General features: G+C 41.4%; 3 protein-coding genes across 5 annotated transcripts; 1 reads left to right on the top strand and 2 right to left on the bottom strand.

Annotated features, from left to right (window-relative positions):
* Positions 1 to 15: 15 nt before the first annotated feature.
* Positions 16 to 7,456, bottom strand: comp (cartilage oligomeric matrix protein). The gene is made up of 19 exons (XM_062563701.1): positions 7,323 to 7,456; positions 6,311 to 6,384; positions 5,884 to 5,935; positions 5,406 to 5,554; positions 5,095 to 5,232; positions 4,536 to 4,613; positions 4,021 to 4,173; positions 3,530 to 3,634; positions 3,072 to 3,179; positions 2,829 to 2,988; positions 2,629 to 2,747; positions 2,469 to 2,521; positions 2,171 to 2,364; positions 1,872 to 2,050; positions 1,736 to 1,784; positions 1,372 to 1,568; positions 893 to 1,065; positions 542 to 681; positions 16 to 298 (listed from the first exon to the last, which is right to left on the bottom strand). Exons 1-19 carry the CDS (start codon positions 7,387 to 7,389, stop codon positions 240 to 242), a joined length of 2,247 nt encoding a protein of 748 aa, XP_062419685.1. The 5' UTR covers positions 7,390 to 7,456; the 3' UTR covers positions 16 to 239.
* Positions 7,457 to 9,037: 1,581 nt separating this feature from the next.
* On the bottom strand, positions 9,038 to 16,155 carry tmem38a (transmembrane protein 38A). Of its 3 annotated transcripts, none has more exons than XM_037470322.2 (7): positions 15,917 to 16,155; positions 15,396 to 15,784; positions 12,682 to 12,838; positions 12,322 to 12,506; positions 11,161 to 11,248; positions 10,568 to 10,685; positions 9,038 to 9,757 (listed from the first exon to the last, which is right to left on the bottom strand). In XM_037470322.2, the coding sequence occupies exons 2-7, from the start codon at positions 15,517 to 15,519 to the stop codon at positions 9,554 to 9,556; spliced, it is 876 nt and encodes a 291-aa protein (XP_037326219.2). In that variant the 5' UTR covers positions 15,520 to 15,784; positions 15,917 to 16,155; the 3' UTR covers positions 9,038 to 9,553. The 3 variants fall into 3 exon arrangements, with proteins under 3 accessions (XP_037326219.2, XP_037326218.2, XP_037326217.2); XM_037470321.2 differs by having other exon boundaries at positions 15,396 to 15,781; XM_037470320.2 differs by having other exon boundaries at positions 15,396 to 16,155.
* Positions 16,156 to 16,724: 569 nt separating this feature from the next.
* Positions 16,725 to 18,170, top strand: smim7 (small integral membrane protein 7). Its single transcript, XM_037469963.2, has 5 exons — positions 16,725 to 16,883; positions 17,101 to 17,142; positions 17,258 to 17,310; positions 17,423 to 17,513; positions 17,711 to 18,170. Exons 1-5 carry the CDS (start codon positions 16,858 to 16,860, stop codon positions 17,724 to 17,726), a joined length of 228 nt encoding a protein of 75 aa, XP_037325860.1. The 5' UTR covers positions 16,725 to 16,857; the 3' UTR covers positions 17,727 to 18,170.
* The last annotated feature ends 701 nt before the right edge of the window (positions 18,171 to 18,871 follow it).

Genomic DNA, 18,871 nt, shown 5'->3' with positions numbered 1-18,871 from the left:
ACAATTGCTCTTTCTTCAAAGTACAGATTGGCATTTGAAAATACAATAGACAACATTTTCTCTCAAAATGACAGTAATGTCTGTTACTTTTTGTAACGGCTTAATAACATAATTGTGCGTTATGTCACCGCCTCTGACATATTTTTAAACTTTTTATAAATGTTTGAAAAGGGATGATTTGATCCCATTTGTGCTGCTGTAAAGGGTTTCCCAGGATTCCTGTGGCTAGTTTGTTGTCATCAGGTGGCCAGTCGGACCTGCTGGGCTCTGTAGGTGTCAAAGTCCTCAGGAAGAGTGTCTGCAGAGGGAAACCACATGAGGGGAGATCTCTTTGTCAGCAGTATGACAAACTAAAAATACAGTTGAGCAGTAAAATAACATTTATTCATTCCTCTTTTTTTGCATTGCAGTTGCAAAAATGAGTCCATTGTACCAGAATTCTCTTAAACATATTTAGGCCGAGGCCTGAGAAAAATGAACTGGAATACTTTTTGTTTCTCATTTAAATTTCCTGATTTCCGAATGGTTAAACTTGTCTTACCATTGCAGCGATAACGCAGGTTGGCCCAGATAATGTTCTCCTGGGAGAAACAGAAGACCCCCAGTCGACCTCCTCTCATGGTGGAGTCTATGACGACGCCCGTGTCCGCCACCATCTTGGGACCCTCGTAGAAGCGAACCCTGCACACCGTCGGAGAGAAGGTTTCATCGCGTTGGAACACACTGGTTTACGATTCGTGTGTTTGTCTTTAGAAGCAGCTCTAAAGTTTATTCATTCTCTTTCAGTTGCTCCCGCCGACCAAGCTGTGCAAACAGGGACACTAAAGTGGATGGACTGAAAACATCCTGTCCGGCTGTGGGAGGGGGGGGATTCCTTGAACTGGTCCAGTACCTGATGTAGCCGTCGGCAGGTCGGTGTTGAAGGAACCAGCGGTACGAGGTCTTGTCCTTCCAGCCAACATTGCGGGCATCTTTCCACAGCAGTTTGACCTGCTCACTGGTGTCGCCGGTGTGCCACAGGGCGTTCCTCAAGTTTTCCCCGGGTCCCGTGTCTGACTTCACGGCCTTTTCCAAAAAATAATACAAGTGTCAAGAAGTGTGATCTTTAATGCTGTCGGGTGGCATGTGATGTCGAGTCTGTCGAAGTGTATCGGAAGCCTTTGGATTCTGGACCGACATCCATCTATAAAGTTATTAACATTTACAACTTGCTTATGATGGTTTTAGATTTGCAAGAAAAGAACAGTCCAGTCTCACTAATGATGGATTTTGCGTAACCTGGCAACCCAACAGTTATTATTCTTAATGGCTTCCTACGTATCTATTTCTGTGCATTATATCGTTATATCATGATATATACTGTATATATACCTTCAGTTGGATGCCTGGTTCTGCCACGGCTCTGAGCGGGTTCGGCCGCCAGTAGACCTGCTCCACCTGCTTCCACATCACCACGTAGAAGCTGGAGCTGTCTTGGTACCCGAAGATGAACCCTGCGTAGTCGTCGTCCGTTTCCGTGTTCACGTGAAATGTCCCTTCGAAATCCACACCACTGAAGGCCGTGTACCCTGGTAGAAGAGCATTTTGTTTAAGGGAGCTACTGAAGTTCTCTTTAATTGCTATTTTCTTTGTAGTTCTATCCAGTTGCAATCCCACGCAGGTTTGGGGATGTGCACACAACTCATTCTTTTAATCTAACTCTCGTCCACTCTTCTTTTAAACAAAGGGCTCTTACCAACAGCCAACCCGGGATCACTGTTCATGGTCTGGACGATCTCTCTTCCCTACGCAAACAAAAGAGTGGATGTCCAAGATGCTCAGGCAGCCGAGACCCCAAATGTACACAAGAAAAACAGGAGGAAGCATTTGACCTGGTTCAGCACCACCCAGTTGGGGTCGATCTGCGCGTCTCCCTCCGGGTCTAAAACAACAGTCTGGTACTCCCTGAAGTCGGTGAGGGTGACTTCGGCGTTCTCCGGGCAAACGTCGATGGTGTCGATGATGGTGTCGTTGTCGAAGTCCTTTTCGCAGATGTCTCCCACACCGTCACCTGAGAAGAAAAGTGTGCAAAACTCTCTTCAGAGCCAAACCCTCCGCTCATCATCTGTCCTCTACCAGACTCAGTCCCGGAGGGGGGGGGGGGGGGGGGGGGCAGCGCAGCGTTGCCCACCATTGGAGTCTTCCTGCAGAGGGTTGGGGATCAGGCGGCAGTTGTCGGGGCCGGGGGGGAGCAGGTCCGGGACGCCGTCATCGTCGTCGTCCTCGTCACACTCGTCTCCCTTGCCGTCCTTGTCGGTGTCCAGCTGGGAGCTGTTGATGACGGCTGGGCAGTTGTCCCGGGAGTCTTGGTGGCCGTCGCCGTCACTGGACATGGGAGGCTTTTACTAGCACATGCAGACTTTGTTCTCCAGTGCACTATGGTCTGTTGGGTGAATACATGCGCTGTGGTTGACGAGGTCACGCGGTACCTGTCCTTGTTGGTGTCACAGGGGTCGCCAATCAAGTCGTTGTCCACGTCCGTCTGAGAAAGATTACATGGAACTATTTTTTTTAGTGTGAAACGGAACAAAGTCAGATATGTTTTGTCGATTTCAAGGTAACATTTTTGAAGAAGAATTGATTTGTGACCTGGTCAGGGTTTGGAACATAAGGGCAGCTGTCGCAGGCGTCTCCCACTTTGTCCCCATCTCGATCTTTCTGGTCAGCGTTGGGAACCCTTTTGCAGTTATCCAGTTGATTTGGGATTCCTAAGATTACATTGCACATTGCATTCGCAGCTTCAAATCCACATTTATGTGAGAGTGTGCAAAAATATGTAGAATACCAACCATCCCCATCAAGATCTTCATCACACTCATCACCGAATTGGTCCACGTCGGTGTCTTTTTGGTCGTTGTTTTTGACGGCGCGACAGTTGTCGCAAGCGTCGCCAAAGTCGTCCTCATCTATGTTCCTCTGGTCCACATTCGGCACCAACACGCAGTTATCCTGATGCATAGATGAACATGAGCTCGTTAATCATTTCTATGTTGTCTGAATGATGTTTTATGGTAGAGATTTACATGCATTACCTGCATGTTGAGGATCCCGTCCCCATCTGCATCCTCATCACAGGCGTCTCCCATTCCGTCACCATCGGCATCTTCTTGACCAGAGTTGGGAACAGTGAGACAATTATCCTGAAGAGATAAAAACACCCTCAGTATTAAGATCCAATAAAGTTAATAACATTGTTTAATATATGGTGTGATAGATCAGTTTTTTTCTACACGAAGATCATGCTTTAGTTTGAAAACTGTTAAAACTTGTTTGAATTTTGGTGTCCCATTATGGTCCAACTTGTCGGCTTCTAAAGCAGTTAAATCCAAATCCACGACTTCACAAGAGACTTTAGTTGGTTGACTTTGCCTGTGGACTGAAATTAACCATATGAAGCTTCTTACCAGGCATCCCAACACACTGTTTCTTGGCACATCTATCTATATATAAGACCTGTGGACATCTATTCTTGTGGTTAATGCAGACTCACCTTGTTACAGCTCCTCTCAGGACAGGACAGTTTCTCGTCAGGGAAGCCATCAATGTCAATGTCCGCACCGCACAGGTAGCCGTTGCCAGCCCATCCGACTCCACACTGTGAGGACAGATGATGCTTCATGTTCCGCACAGACGGCTTTCATTGGCCCTATGGTACGTACTGCATGACAGTCCCAATTGCCAGTCTTTTGGGTTTCACAAGAGATGTGTAATATAAAGAGTTGGGTTGTATTTCTCCGTATGTTCTGCAGCTTTGTACAAAGGAAAGTGTGGGGTGATAAAGAAAACTAAACTCTTAATTGTAATATGACCCTATTGAGAGATTTATTTAGCATAGAGAATTGATCAAGTGGATACTGAAGAGTATCAGTCACAGTTTATTGTATTGTAAAGCACAAACAAATTCCTCACATCTACTTGAGCTGCTTCGGTGTGGAGCTTTTAGGAGACGCGATCAAGAAGCAGGAAGTGGAATTCATTCACCTGACACTCGATTCGACCCTCTCGATGGACGATGCACTCAGCGCTGGCGTGGCAGGGGTTCGGCTGGCCATTCCCGCAGGCCCTTTCCGGCTTACAGCCGCGCCGCTGGTCCCCAACGTAGCCCGTCTTACAGGGGCCGCACCTGAAAGAGCCCTGAGGACACACAGAGGACTCAGGCCCCTTTGAAGAAGGACGGGCGGATGTCTTCGCTCCTTTTAATAAGGCAATAGAACCTTCACAGACTGCACTGAGCAGTGGGAGGGAGGAACTAATCTTCTTCACTTACTACACAGACACTAAAGGGACAAATATTTGACATAACATAATATCGGATTTTTGTAAAGAAAATGTAACTTCATGTTGAAGCCGGTGTAGGTGGATAACAGCACACAGATTGTGACCAAGACTTATTTTGAGAAATCTAAAACCGAAGTGATCTTATCTTATGGGTTGTTCAGGCTGAAGAGTTTGATATTACTAGCGTGTCAGTGTTTTGCTGTATTGTTTATACTCACAGGGGTGTTCATACAGACCGAGTTCTCCACACAGCCTCCATTGTTGAGGCCTTCACACTCATTGATGTCTTTGCACACCTTGATAGGACGAACACGGACAGAAAGAACATAAATAAGTTCAATGAGCTTTACATTGAGGCAGAAAATAATATTTTCATAGGGGGAAGTCTCTTATACCTCAGATTCTATAAAAAACTGATCAATATGTAACAGAATTATAACATTTTAATGAGTGGTTTGGCCTCTTGGTTTGTTTCACAGCTTATTTCAAATGTTTTATTACAGGTGACAAAATCTTGAGTTATCTCATTTATCATGGATGAGTAAGATGGTTAGTTTGTTAGAAGCGTAATGACATAAAAATGTATAATTGTCATTGGCTTCATTTCCTTGGAAATGAATTACAAAAAAAGTCTTCAGTAAGAAACTAAACACAAACCAACTCTCTAATCTATATACCAGTACCAATAAAACTAACTTTAAGAACTAATTTTCTCCCCTGTTCTCCTCTTTTTGTGGCAGCAGCGTACGCGGTCTGAGCGTGTGTTTGTGTGCTCACCTGTTTGTTGGCGGTGGCGTAAGCGAGGCCGAAGCCCTGCACCTGAGGGCCCATGTATCCGGCAGGACAGGATCCACAGCGGAAACCCGGGGAGGTGTTAATGCAACGCACGCCCATGTGACACGGCGTCACTGTACACTGTCGGCAACAAGGGGGCGAGGTGTGTTCGGTTAAACAGGGTGAGTTTCGGAAAGTCGCTCCAAGAAGACTTTCACAAGGTTTTGGCCATAAAAAATATAAAGTTGTACAAGCAAAACAATACAAAATTGAGAAATGAAGAGAGAGAGTTTGGGTTGAATGTGTCTGCATACCTCGTCCACATCGGTGCAGTGTGTGCCGTCGCCCTCCATGCCCTCAGGGCAAAGCCCACACTTTACACCCTGAGGCGTCTCCTTGCACTTCACCCCCGGGTGGCAGGGGTTGGGCACACAGGAGGGACGGGGCTGGATTCCTCCCATACCTGAGGAGAGAGAAGCTTCACATCAAATGTGTAACTATGGATTCTGCTGTTTATTAGCTATGGATGGTAACATGAAACTCCCATCAACATATACTAATATTGTTTCATGTTTCCATTATTCTTGTACAAGCCTGAAAAACTATCAAAGAAGAGTTTAAAGTGTTCCAACTGTGTTGAATGGTACAAAATGTATCTTTCTTTGGCTTTTACGAGAGCAGAGAAGCAATGCTACAAATTCATCTGACAGTGTGTGTTGGTGTGTTGGTGCAACATTGAAAATAGAATATCTGTTTGCACAATAGTGCAAGGAAAGAAAGCAGTCAACTCACCGCAAGCTTCACACTCCATCACTGAGTTCTTCAGAAACACAATCTCTTTTATCTGAGAACACAATGTTTTTGTGATACCTCAACAAATGTCATGTTATAATGTTTATAGAAATAGACAAAGTGGTCACATATCCGTTAATAGCAATGTGCTTGCCTGAGCTGTGATAATAGTATGTAAGCTTATAATTAAATAAAATTGCACTTTCTTGTTCTTCTGAGTTTGTATCTTTATGGTTCAAATGCACTTATTGTAAATCGCTTTGGATAAACGCGTCAGCTAAATGAGTTATAATGTAATAAAGTATTGATATCTATGGAAATCTTTGTTCTACTTCTATTTATATGGTGAAAACAAAAGTACACATAACCCAACAAGCAAGTGTATTTGTGAGCACACAGATGTAAACTAGCATTATCATGTCGTTACTTGTTGGGACAGAAGCTCTTTTATCTCAGCCAGGGCCATGTTCGTCATTTTAATCTGACTGATGATTTCTCCATCTGAAAAGGAAAAATAAAAACATTTCAAGATACACTTTTCACAAACAGCTGATTCACCCTCCTAGTGTGCGGGTCCTCACATGCACCATTTCCCCTCAACTAACGAAACCCAATACTTACATTTGGCTTTCCTGGTCGATGCTGATGTGTAATCTGTAACCTTATAGCACTGATCTCCTCTAGTACCACACAACACACACAATACCTGAGATTCCTCAGCCAACCCTTAGCTTCACCTCCCACCCATTCACTAGAGTCTGAGATGTTTGGATTGCAGCTGCAAAATAGATTTTCCAGATATGGAATGACACAGGATTCCTGGAAGATGAATGTTTGAGGCTGCCTCGGGAGACAGTTTCATGATTCTTATCAGAAGACGGGATGCGATGCTCAGGTGAGTTCACATCCTGAAGCAACATGCCGCTTGTGATGATTGACCCCTGCTTTGGGGGCCGCTTCCCCCAGACCAGAGGAGCCGCAGGAGTGCAGAGACCCCCACAGGAAATGTGTTATTCACATTAGTGTCAACTGTGTTTACAGAAAGGATTCCACAGCAGAGAAACAAGACGCTGGAGATGAATCCCTCTCGCTGCTAACAGAAACGGGTTCTTTTCTTCTATTACAGTAAGTTGTTTGTAAATGTTTTTCCTTAATGTGTATAAGGACTGATGTTTGATCAGAGAGGCTTTCCACGGAGAACTCCAGCTCGTTTGAAACCTCTGTTTAAGTTCTCATCCTTCATTTTCACGTTATCAGGTTGAATAAGCCAGTTGCCAGTGGTAAATGTAATTCATCAGTGGTTCTCTCCCAAACTCTAATTCCCCAAATAGATACATTTGGTTGCACTTTGTAGTTTCCCACGTGCACAGCCCAGGCCAAAGATAATAAAACACTACATATTTAATTAATTTAAATTAATTTAAAATTCTTTTTCTCACCTCTTTGTCCTGCTGCAGTGTGTCCTCCCATGCAGAGCACACAGATCAGCACCAGAAACCACAGCATCTCCCTCCCTCTCCTCTGCCTCAGGACTGAGTGCTCCTCCGACAAACCTGGATCCTGCACTATAACCCGCCACACACGCACACGCGCGCACACACACACACACACTTTTTCTCCCCTGCCTGGCTGACATCCTCATCCTTTACCATAAAACTCCTCTGCAATCCCCTCTCTGGAAAAGTTGAAGGAAGGAGAATAGTTCTTTGAATGCATTGCATTATGTAACCCCTGCATTGTTCTGTTGAAGTTATTGGGGGTTATTTCGTCGTTGTTTGAGAGTTGATAGTGAATTTTTTTCTCTTTTTGTTGGTCGGTTATTAATTGCCTCCCTTAAGTTAGCTATTAAGTTGTATCATTTTCTGGATGATTAACTTAGTGACTTGTTGTTTCATTGTTTGTTGCTTACCTTGACAATGTATTTTTGGAATCACAAACAAAAGATAACACTCTTAAGCTTTGTTCAAGTTTCAATTTAAACCAGCAATTATTTTCTTTACTATGTTATCTTACCCTAATTAATTAGTTATGAAATGAATAGTAATAGTAATATAATATCACAGAAAAAGACCACTCAGATTTCACATCTGAAAATAGTCTTTGTTCCAGTCTTGTATGTTTTATGACAAATCCATGTTTACGTGCACTTGTGAGTGTGTGTTTTGTGTAATAGGATCAGCAGATGCCTTCCATTGCGGTGAAGGTTTTGGAGTATTTATCCTGGATCCCTTCTCCATTCTCCCTCTCTCCTGCTCCTGCTCGCTGCCTTGCAGGAGCAGGGATGTCTCCCTCTGGAGCCTCTGCTGCAAAAAAATGTTCCACCACAAAGAGGAAGAAAGGACATATTCATGAGATCTTTGTTGCACTAGAGAGAAGTCATTATATGATTTGAACCCACTTGTAATAATAATGGTTTATCGAATGATGCAATGAACAATCAATTCATTAGAAACCCTTAATTCCATGTTGTCAACACCATATTCTGTAATCTTTATCAATTTATTCACTACTAAACAATGTGTAATATTTAGTTCATTACAAGACATAATGCTTTCCCAGCTGCTCATTTTAATCAAAAGGAATTTCTCTCATTGTAATTTGCCTGATAAATTTAAAACCTTTGGAAACTAGAATTGTTTTTGTGAAATGCAAACTTTGAAGAGCAGTTCAATTTGAGTTCATGTTTTCTCATCAATGAAGTTCCGTGGCATACTCAGTACAGAGAACAAAGTAGAGGATAGAGAATTTCTATCCTCTACTTTTCCTGATAAAGCAGCAAAAGATCTTTTACCTCCCAGAAGCTCTCTGTTGCTGTGAGGAATGCTAAGGTCAAAAGTTGAGTGTAACAACCTCCTGCAAAGTTCATTAGTGGGGTTTTATTGCTTGTTCAAGGGTTTGTTAATGCAACGGCAGGCTTCCAGGTTTCTGCGGACGTGACCTCCACCCTTTGCCTCAAAGTGACACAACAGAAAACAAACATTATCCCGACTAGAACAATACAATAAATACTCAAAATGGGAATAGAACTTTGTAGTGAAAGTTTCAGAACATAAAACGCAGAGATGGAATCTGTCATAACAACAGGTAATGAAAGTTGTTGCTACTTCTGAATAGTCAACAGAGACATAATGTACATGCCAATAAGAATAGGGAATCAAAAAACACAGGGACACAATGTTTCTCTTGATTGTATTTAATGACAGGAGGTTGTCATCATTTCAATGTAAAAAACATCAATGTTCTTTCACATGATGCTTTACTTACATTTGAATTTCGGATTGAGGGTCGGATTCATTTGTGTTTTCTATATCTTTCTTAACTGAAAGGTTTGGGTGGACTTAAAGAAAATCCCAAACATACAGAAACACAGCTACTGATGTGTTGAACAGAGGCCGTCCTAAAACGACCACGCAGCTGCTGGACGCGGATCGCAGAGACAGCGTGGAGCGCAGATGCAGATGTTCACCAGCACAGAAATAAATAGGTTGAAAATGTCCAGGGTGGGTTGAAGTGTGGAGCCTTTGCTGTGGTATTTACAGAGTCCTCGTTCTGTGTAGAATGCAGAAAGCACCATTTTTGCTCTAATACAAAGGGTCTCTAGCCCTTTCCCTAGAAAGGAATGGGAGGTCCCACCATGTGGAGGCCATGATGCAGCTTCTAGCTCTGCGTCCTACTCGGCTTTCTTGGCCTTCCTCTTGCGCGTGCCTTCGCTCGCATCCTCCCTGGTTTTGACAGGTGAAGATGGAACGGCAGCAGGAGGGTGGTGGTGCTCCTCCTCGGATCCGCCCAGAGGGGAACCGAACAGCAGATGGCAGACCCAGGACTCGATGAGGGCGAAGGGGGAGCCATGAGAGTGTCGTGCTGTCATCACCACCTGCGTCGGGTACAGGAGATTAAACTGATTTTACACAATGTTATTTCATCACAGGGAGTGCCACTCTGCCTGTGAAGACTGAGAAAGAACATCTTCTTCAGTTTGGACTTTTTCTGGGTTTAAATTTGGACGTAAAATAATTAATTGCTGGTGTTGACTAAGTTTATATGTACTGTTTCTCACAAAAATGCATTCTGTTTATCCTGGAGCCTGACATGCATCTTGAAAACAGTATTTATACTACATTACATTACATTACATGTCATTTAGCTGACGCTTTTATCCAAAGCGACGTACAATAAGTGCATTTCCATATAGAGATACAAACTCAGAAGAACAAGTAACAAGAAAGTAAATTTTTCATCAAATAAGCAGTTTCAAAACATGTTATAGAAAAGTGCCATTATAAGTACAATTTAAGTGCTACCATTTACTAAATAGATTAAGTCTGAGACAAACAACAGTGAGCCGACAACATTCATGTCTACAGTAGCGATAGTGGTCAAAACGTCCACAGGGCACCTTCAACAAAAGAAGTCCAAAAATACACATAAGATGCACTAAAGACTAAATGTAATACCACATGAAAAAGAGGAAACCCTGAAACAGCACAGTACCGAGTACCGAGGCTTTCTTCTGTTAGACTACCTATCCAGATCTTTTACAGGAAGGGTGAATTTATTTTTCTTTTCCAACTATATAAAACTTATTTTCTAAACTTGCTGCTGCTCTTTTGCATGTGTCAAAGTGCTGTGTTTTCATCGAACTGCTCCAGTCATCGACTCACAGAGTCCAAAATGCTGATCTTACCTTGCTGGTGGCCATGAAGAGGGTGAAGACGAGGATGAGGATGCTCTTGGTCACTGGCAGCCAGTGAGCCTCCTGCAGGGTGAAGAGGATGGCGCCGTACAGACTGGCTTTGGTGGGGCTGCAGAGACCAGAGAAGGACAACCTCTAATTCAACTGTATATCGACAGAATTAAATAAACATATTATTTAGTGTCATTGCAGGGATTTATGAAACTTAAAATATTTTGATTATTTTTGCATTGACATTTAGATTGAATGGTTAATTGTTTAGCTGAATGTATTGACTGACGCTTGAATAGTTTCACATTTTTTCACCTTGATAAAGTTTAGAAAAACATGAATCCAAGATTTTATTTGCAGGGATAAGAACTTTTCTTCTGGCAGTTTGTGCATCGGGTTCGTTACAATCTGTCAAAATACCTTTGGGATGTTACCACTTGGAGGCATTAGAGTCAAACAATCATTGAGTTCTACACTTTGTGACGTGCTGCCAGTATTTTGTGTTGTCACTATCACCCTTAAGTTTTGTCTGTGATGTTTCTTTGGGAACCCCTCATGCCGAAGGAGCCAGAGGTGCGTAGGTTCCGACTTACAATGACATGTTGAGGATCTCGTTTGTGTCGGGCCTCCACACACCGCGCAACAGCTGCTCGAAATTGGAAATGAGAGCCACCCCAGAGCCTGTGAAGATAAAAATAGACAGAGAAAAAAAAGAGGGAAAAAAAAGTCTGTGTTTCATATGACTGCTCTTATTAGGCTTCAGCTTTCCTCCCACTGTCTCAACATGGACGCCAGCAGGGCCTCACTGTTCAATGAGCAGACCAGGATAACTTGAATTATTATTTCTATAGATGTTTCTATATTATTGGAAGGCTTCACAGTGAGAAGTACATAAAACATGTGGTTTAGTTGTGCAAAGAAAACATAAGAGTTAAATTGTTTCAAGCATAAATATTGGCCATTTAGCAGCTTTCTGTTTTCCTCTCAGATTATCCACGTATGGTTTCTCCTAGTAACCCGCTCACCTAAGTGCATGTAAACGTGCTGATTGTGAACACTGTAACATGAATGAATGTCACATGTGCACACTGGCATGAACATGTGACATTCGTTCATCTTCAAACAGGGGGGCTCCCTGAGTGCAGCTGTCATTCAGCACAGTGATCTGAAGGCTCACCAAGACGAATTCTACACTTTCTCCTGAAATGGAAACGATTAGTCCGGTAATTCATTTCAGGATTTAACAAATTGTAACAATTTTGATCATCAATCAAATGAATTCTTTAACAAGAATGCCTAAAACTCCGGGGTTGCCGTAGATATGCTGGGTTAATCAGTTGTATGTATTAGTAAATATCTCTATATGATATCATTACTTTGCATTTTCTGATAAGAATTTTTCACAATTTATTCAACATTTTACACAGACTCATTGAGAAAATAGTCGATAGATGATAAAAATCTGTTAGTTAGTTGCAGGTCAAACGCAGGTCAAAAGGGAAAGCTGCTAATAGACTAAAAAAGTTGATACTATTTAATGCATTTGTCATCGTCTCTCATTCATTGATGGAATAACAGAACTAATTTTGGTTGTTCTGAAAATGAAAAGAAAACATTTTAAACATTAAGGAATTTTGTGTCACAACAGTTTTGCTAATCTGAAACTGTGATTTTACATAATACATTACCAAGATTTTAAAAAACCTGCCCTGTCACACAGGCATATAAATGCATTCACAACTCAAAACACTGACCTTTGACATATCCCACAATGACCATGATGAAGAAGCCATGGTGGTAGGCGTGGTGAGCGTGGTGAACACCGGCGGCGATCTTACGAGTGCGGACGACTTCCTTCAGGGCGACCAACACCAACTTGACGGGCAGGAAAGCCACGCATTTATAGAAGAGATTCAGTGGGCAGTAAAAGACGAGGTACCTGCGAAAGACGAGGGAGGAGATGGTAAATATCGTATGTGCCTCAAAGGAAGCAGTGTGCAGGACTTTGGTTCTATTGGGCAGAAATGGAAAGACGATGTTCATAAATACGTTATCGTTGGGGTTCAATCATATAAAACAAAGAATGGTTGTGTTTTCATCCTCTTCTCTCTCACCAGACGGCTGAAGCCAGCAGGATGTGGCTGTTGTATTGGAAATAGTCGAGGGGGCTACTTCCCAGCATGATGTCTGCCAGGATGTAACTACCAAAGCAGTAGAGCATGGCACAGAGCCAGGAGGCCACCGGACTCCTGCGAGAAACCTCCACCGAGCCTGCAACACAGAGGAGGAGGGGTCAGGGGCCCCTGACACGCACAGCTGTGGGGGGGTCATCGAGGGAGGGAGTTCGGTCAGGGCAAAGTTTATGCACTCCGAGTCTCTTTTGTTGTGAAGCCTTTTTGTTGCTTTAACTAAATTTCAGATGTCACACTGATGGTTTGTAAGTTGCAAAGTTAAAACAGCTGCTGAAAAATATTAAATACTGATGGATTCAATTTTCATTGCATATTTTTTGTGTCACAAATTGCAGGCCTCATCAGTCGTTAATCATAATGTCTATTTTCTTGGAAAACAAGAGACGATCAAATGATTCATTAGGTGTAAATGATTCAAACACAGAGGAATAGAAATAGAAGAACTATTAGCAAGGTTAAATGTATTTCTATGTTTGCAAATACAAGACAAAGTCTTAAATTAACTTTTCTTCTTCATTTGTACTTTTCTACATCTAATGTAAAGATGCTCCTTTATCACGTTTTCTATATGTATATATCAAAAAGTAATTTGGAGAAAATCCAAAGGGTCTGATTGAAAAGCTTCATCGATTCCATCATCAATTTAAATACTTTCTATTACATCCTTAACAGGAAAACTGTTGCCGATGAACTCCAGTCATTATCAGTGGATCCCTTGTGTCTTTATGAGCTGTATCGATGTCCACGCCCAGTCAACCAGTTCCCTTCACGCCCTGATAATCCACCTTTCTACCACAAACTAATGTAGACTAAATTATGAGTTTACCAACTTTTAATAGATAACTTAAACATCAACAGACTTGAGCACAACAGCTCTTTAAAATATCATATATATATATAGCTCCAGTTAACAGTTTGACCGCATGAATGTTAATCTGTGAAGGGACAAAAGCTGTAAAATAAATGTATCGATGAGTAAAACAGTGAAACATTAAATGTAATTGGATTGAAGCATACGCTATGTGGCACAAAATGGAAATACTTCAAAGGCCTTCTTACTAACGTACTTTTTAAGGACTATATGTTACTATTAGAGTAAATAATTTACGGCGTTACAACAGCGTCAGAAACATTTAGAAAAAGGAGACGTGAAGAAAGCAGTGCAAATCTCCAACAACAGGTGGGCGAGGGTGTTGTGGTGAAACTGGTGCTCAGTTTGAAAGCAATTTGATCCTGAGAAATGCTTCCCTAAAAATATACTCTGCTCAACTGCTTCTCCTGCCTTGCAACTGTCGGGCCTGTCTTAACCTTTGACCCCCCCCCCCCAACACCACTACGACCACGAGCTCATTCATGTGCTCCTCTAACACGAACCGGGACTCTTTTACTCTCACATTTAGGAAATGGTGATCATTAAAAGATCTTGCAAATGATGGCCGTGGGAGTTATTTGACTGTAAAATGAGATGTGGAGTAAGGTAAAGGTTCGCGGTTACAGTCAGGAAGTCAAGCTACTAGCAACATGTCACAATTGAGCTACAGCAGCATGACCTCTGAGTAAATTACCCACAAATGCTAATCATTTGAATCACACATTTTTCTATTTATTAAAAAAGGAATGGAACAAATGCTTTGAAAGTCAAATTAGCCCAGTCCCCTTCAAGTCCACCACCGCGGGAGACCTGACAGCCAGCAAAGTTTCACAATTTGACACTGTTAAAACTTTAGAGACAATAATAACTGCATTTACGTCATTGTAACTGCACTCCTTTAAGATGACTGCCATGACTGACAGTATAGACAAAGGCTTCTTTTTTGCCACATGTTCTGCTTCTTTATCAAAACCCGAGACCTGCTTTACCAAAAATGCAACACAACCCCAGAAGGTTTGGTCTGGTATTCAGGTGAGCTGTGCTTGACGGCCTCAAGCAGAGATGAGAAGCAGGCAACAGTCAGCAGGCCCCCTTCGTTCTAACTTCACACTAACTTAAGACTTTCTTTCCTTTTGCAAACTTGTAGTCTTCAGCCCCAAGCAGAGGGGCTTCGGAGGCCCACTGACGCCGTCTATTTCAGGATCTTCTATTTATTGCCTAAGTCTCTGGTATGCACAGGCTTTTCTCTCGAGTGTCATGCTCCTCTGGCTCTGTTGCTCAAATAAGTTCAATCTTAAAAAATGTCAGGCTTCACCCGAAGCTGTGTGGTTTAATCCACTCTGGTAATTTCCTCAGTGTAAATGAGGTCATGCTGCTGCAGCATTCCCTGATACCGTGCAGGCAGAGCTTAAAGTGCTCCTGGTTGAGTTTATGTAACAGGTCATGCTTTATAAGGACGGGGTACTATGGAGATAACAGCAACGGAAAGTCTCTGCAGGGATATCTCGACAGAGTTTAGGTATAATACAGAAGGTCAACCATTACATGCACATTCATTTCCTCACACACATTTCAGAAGTAACTTATGATTGTTTTACTTCAATTATTATAGATGTTATAATAGATTTATGTTTAGGCATAGCTTACTTGCCCATTTAACAATCAATCAATACATGATCATGTATGTAATAGATCTTATAGTATCTAATAATAAAGAATACCCTAATGTTAAAAAAGCAAGCAGAAAAGTGTAAAACCCACTGACCTGGCTCATACTTGAGGTAGAGAATGGACACAATGTAGTAGGCGAGATCAAACACGGGGAACATTCCCATTTTGGAGAAAACTTGGGCAAAATCGCCCAAATTAAGAGCTGCCAGGACTTCCATCTTGCCTGTTGTCGGTTTAATATATTTAAATTGTTTACTTTGTTGTTCGAATTTTTATTCCAACTGCGCAGTCTGGATCGTGAAGCCCCCCAAAGCTGGACCACCGACGCTGCAACAAACCCCTCAACAGTGGAAACCCTGTGACACCCAAGCGCTCCTATTAATACCACTCATGTTCACAGCCTCAGCATCATCATCTTCATCTTCATATGCGGTGCCTGCCAGCTGCTCCGCGTTTTAGACGACAGGAGGTCGACGTCAGCTGCTTGAAATTGAAAAATGAGGTTTAGTCCTTTGGTGTCCATTCGGCTAAAGCATTATTTCACTGAGTCCCAACGCGATCAGAGGTTTGATTGCAGCGTAGAAACACAACAAAGGCCAATGCTTCAATACGTACCAAGACTCCTACATCCCTTCTTATTAAAAACATCGACAATCCGGATCGGATCCTGCACCGAGGCTGCAGCGAACATTTACTGATACCAACGCCTGTTTATATTCCTGCAGATGATGCAGGCGTGTGGTGGGATTGGAGGTACTGTACTGCCGAAACATACATAAGTAAACAGCAACCGAATTGTATTCATTTAAGACGTTTTAAAATGTATTTAGCTTTCTATTTTTGGCTTTTAATCATTGTGAACAAAAGTCAAAGCAATGACCTTTTACAACCAAAGGGTGGCGCTCCAGGCACAATATTGACACCTTGCATCTCATAAATGTATATGTTCTTGTTTTAATTGACATCTATCTGAGTGGTCCTTAATTTGAAGTTTGAGTAATTTAAATATGTTCAGAAATAGAAACTGCCAAATAGCTAACAATTAACAAAATGCCCCCCCTTTCACCCTCAATAGTTTTTTTTCACCTGCATCCATGTCTGTTGGACAAATTGCTTCCTGGTATTTTTGTTCTTGATTATTGTTTTCAATTGGGTTAATTACATGTTTTATTTTGTTAACTTATGATGTGTGATAAAATACGTTAAATATAAAATTAATCCTTGTTTTTAAATTACTATCAAAGGTTGTGTGTAATATGGTTCAAATGACCAAATGAAAATGTATTAAATCTTTCAAATCATTTGATTATTTGAGATCACAAAGATTCACAAATTAGGTTGCTATTGGCCATAATGTATTGCTGCATGACCAAAGCCAAATGTATGACCAAAGCCACATTTTGTCAGCCACACGTTGACAGCACAACGCCTGGTCAGACAACCTGAGGCAGCCGACATCCGGGGACAACCAGGCAGCAGAGCTCTGAGACATGATTGGTCAGATTCCTGATTGCGTGAACGAACACGGAAGTGAGGCGTCTTTGTGACGTGAAAAAATGATCGGAGATCTGTTGATATTCGGGTAATCTGTCCGGTTTCTGACATGTTTTACTGGCCTATACTTTTGTTAGTAGAAATGATCTCCCTGTGTGTTTTTTCCAATAAGTTGCTGCTTTGTGTTAAGCTAGCTAAACAGGAAGCTAGCTCTGTGCTAATGCCAGCTCACCAGCTAGCATTAGCACAGATACAACTATTAACTTGACCAATCGACAAACAGTTTATCTATCTACTCTCTTTAGGACCTTACTGGTGAATGCAGGGGCTGTGCTGAACTTCAAGCTGTGAGTATCAACGCTACGGCCACACGGCTTAAAACCTCACATAAGTGCTCAAATCTATTCTATCTATCTATCAAATCCAAGCAACCAGTTGAAGTTTTAACTGGATGTTTTGCAGCAAAAGGAAGGAATCTCAGGGATTTGGAGATGAGTCCAGATCACCGACAACAGGTGTGTGTATACTGTGTATTGGACACAGAGAGGTGGGGAGCAACACTACAAAACGGTGTGTGGCAGGTAAATGCAGTTCTCAAAGTTCAGCCTTGCAATTCTGTTTTTTTAGGTGACAACATCAGAGAGTTTCTGCTCAGCCTGCGATACTTCCGGATCTTCATTGCTTTATGGAATATCTTCATGATGTTCTGCATGGTCATGTAAGTATTCAAATGGAAGTGGATGCTGGTCATGAAGCTTCTATTCTTAATATTTATGTCAAGTCCAGTTTCCTTCTTTCATCCTTCCTTCTCGTTTCTGCATTTTACTTTGATTCCGTAAATGTCCCATAATATATTTAAAATGGTCCTAGAAAATAATTAAAGTCTAACTAGGTGCTTGTCTTCTATCCTGACAGACTGTTTGGGTCTTGATCAACATTTTTGGCAAATGGACTCTCATCAGAATGCAGATTTTCCACAGTGGATTCTATTAACTTTCCTTAATCTGGGTTTGATGTTCTTTTATCCCTTTACGTAATTAAGGTGCATTTTCTTTACAACCCCAAATTGTAAATCTGCTTCCGGCTGTACAGGAATTTATCGTATTTATTTTGTCCTACAGAATGTGTAACATTTGTACCCTTTTGATCAAGCTTGACTTCGCTTCGCTGCATGTGTATTTCATGCGTCCCTTTGCTTCTTAAAACATGAGCTTTTTCTCCAGCCTCTGAGTTTTCTTATAAAAGAAACCGCAGTGTTGAAAACGATGAATAACTTTTACTGACAGGATGAAAAATGTTGATATGTGAATTGTAACCTGCGTGTCATCATAAAGTGTCCTGAAGGAAGTAAATCAATAAAAGCTGTTTGAGAATCTTTTGACATACCAAAATCATCTTGCTTTGCTCTCACAGTTAAGCTGAATTCACTATGGTCACCTAATGAAATCTATGTCTCCTCTGTACAAACATCTACACATGTACCCGTTGTTATGCTTTAATAGTTTGATTTTAATTGATATTTAAACAAATAGATACATATCCCTACAATGTAAATGTTTCCTTATTCTTCACTTATGTTTTTTTTTTATCCAATGTTTTGTGATTTTGACACATTGAGCAGTTTTTTTTACAATGTCATGAATTGATAGCATGATGCTTTCTTCACCAATAATATCTCATATAAACTACATCCACACTACGTACTAATTCTATACATATGTAGTGTATATTCTAATACAATAGAAATGTGGGCATTTTAAATACCAAAAAAATGTGTTCATTGAAAAAGTTTCTGGGTTTTGAACCATTGGCTGGTTGTAATGTAATGTAAAGATAGACATACATTTAATGAATGTTCCAATGGAGTGAAGGTTCCATGTGTTTTTAGGCTCGCCACAACACTTGTGTTGTGTTGTTGTGTGTGTGTGTGTGTGTGTGTATAAATATTTAGATGTTGATATCTATATATAAAGTCATATGACGTGTATATATCTATACATAAGAGCGTGACAGCTTTCATTTTGTTATTGAGTAATCTTTAAAATGTACATTTATAGAATAATAATATTTTGTCAT

This window comes from Pungitius pungitius, chromosome 7, assembly GCF_949316345.1.
Source record: "Pungitius pungitius chromosome 7, fPunPun2.1, whole genome shotgun sequence".
NCBI classification, from domain to species: domain Eukaryota; kingdom Metazoa; phylum Chordata; class Actinopteri; order Perciformes; family Gasterosteidae; genus Pungitius; species Pungitius pungitius.
The sequence above is the reverse complement of the archived record's forward strand: the minus strand, read 5'-3'. Positions and strand labels throughout refer to the sequence as shown.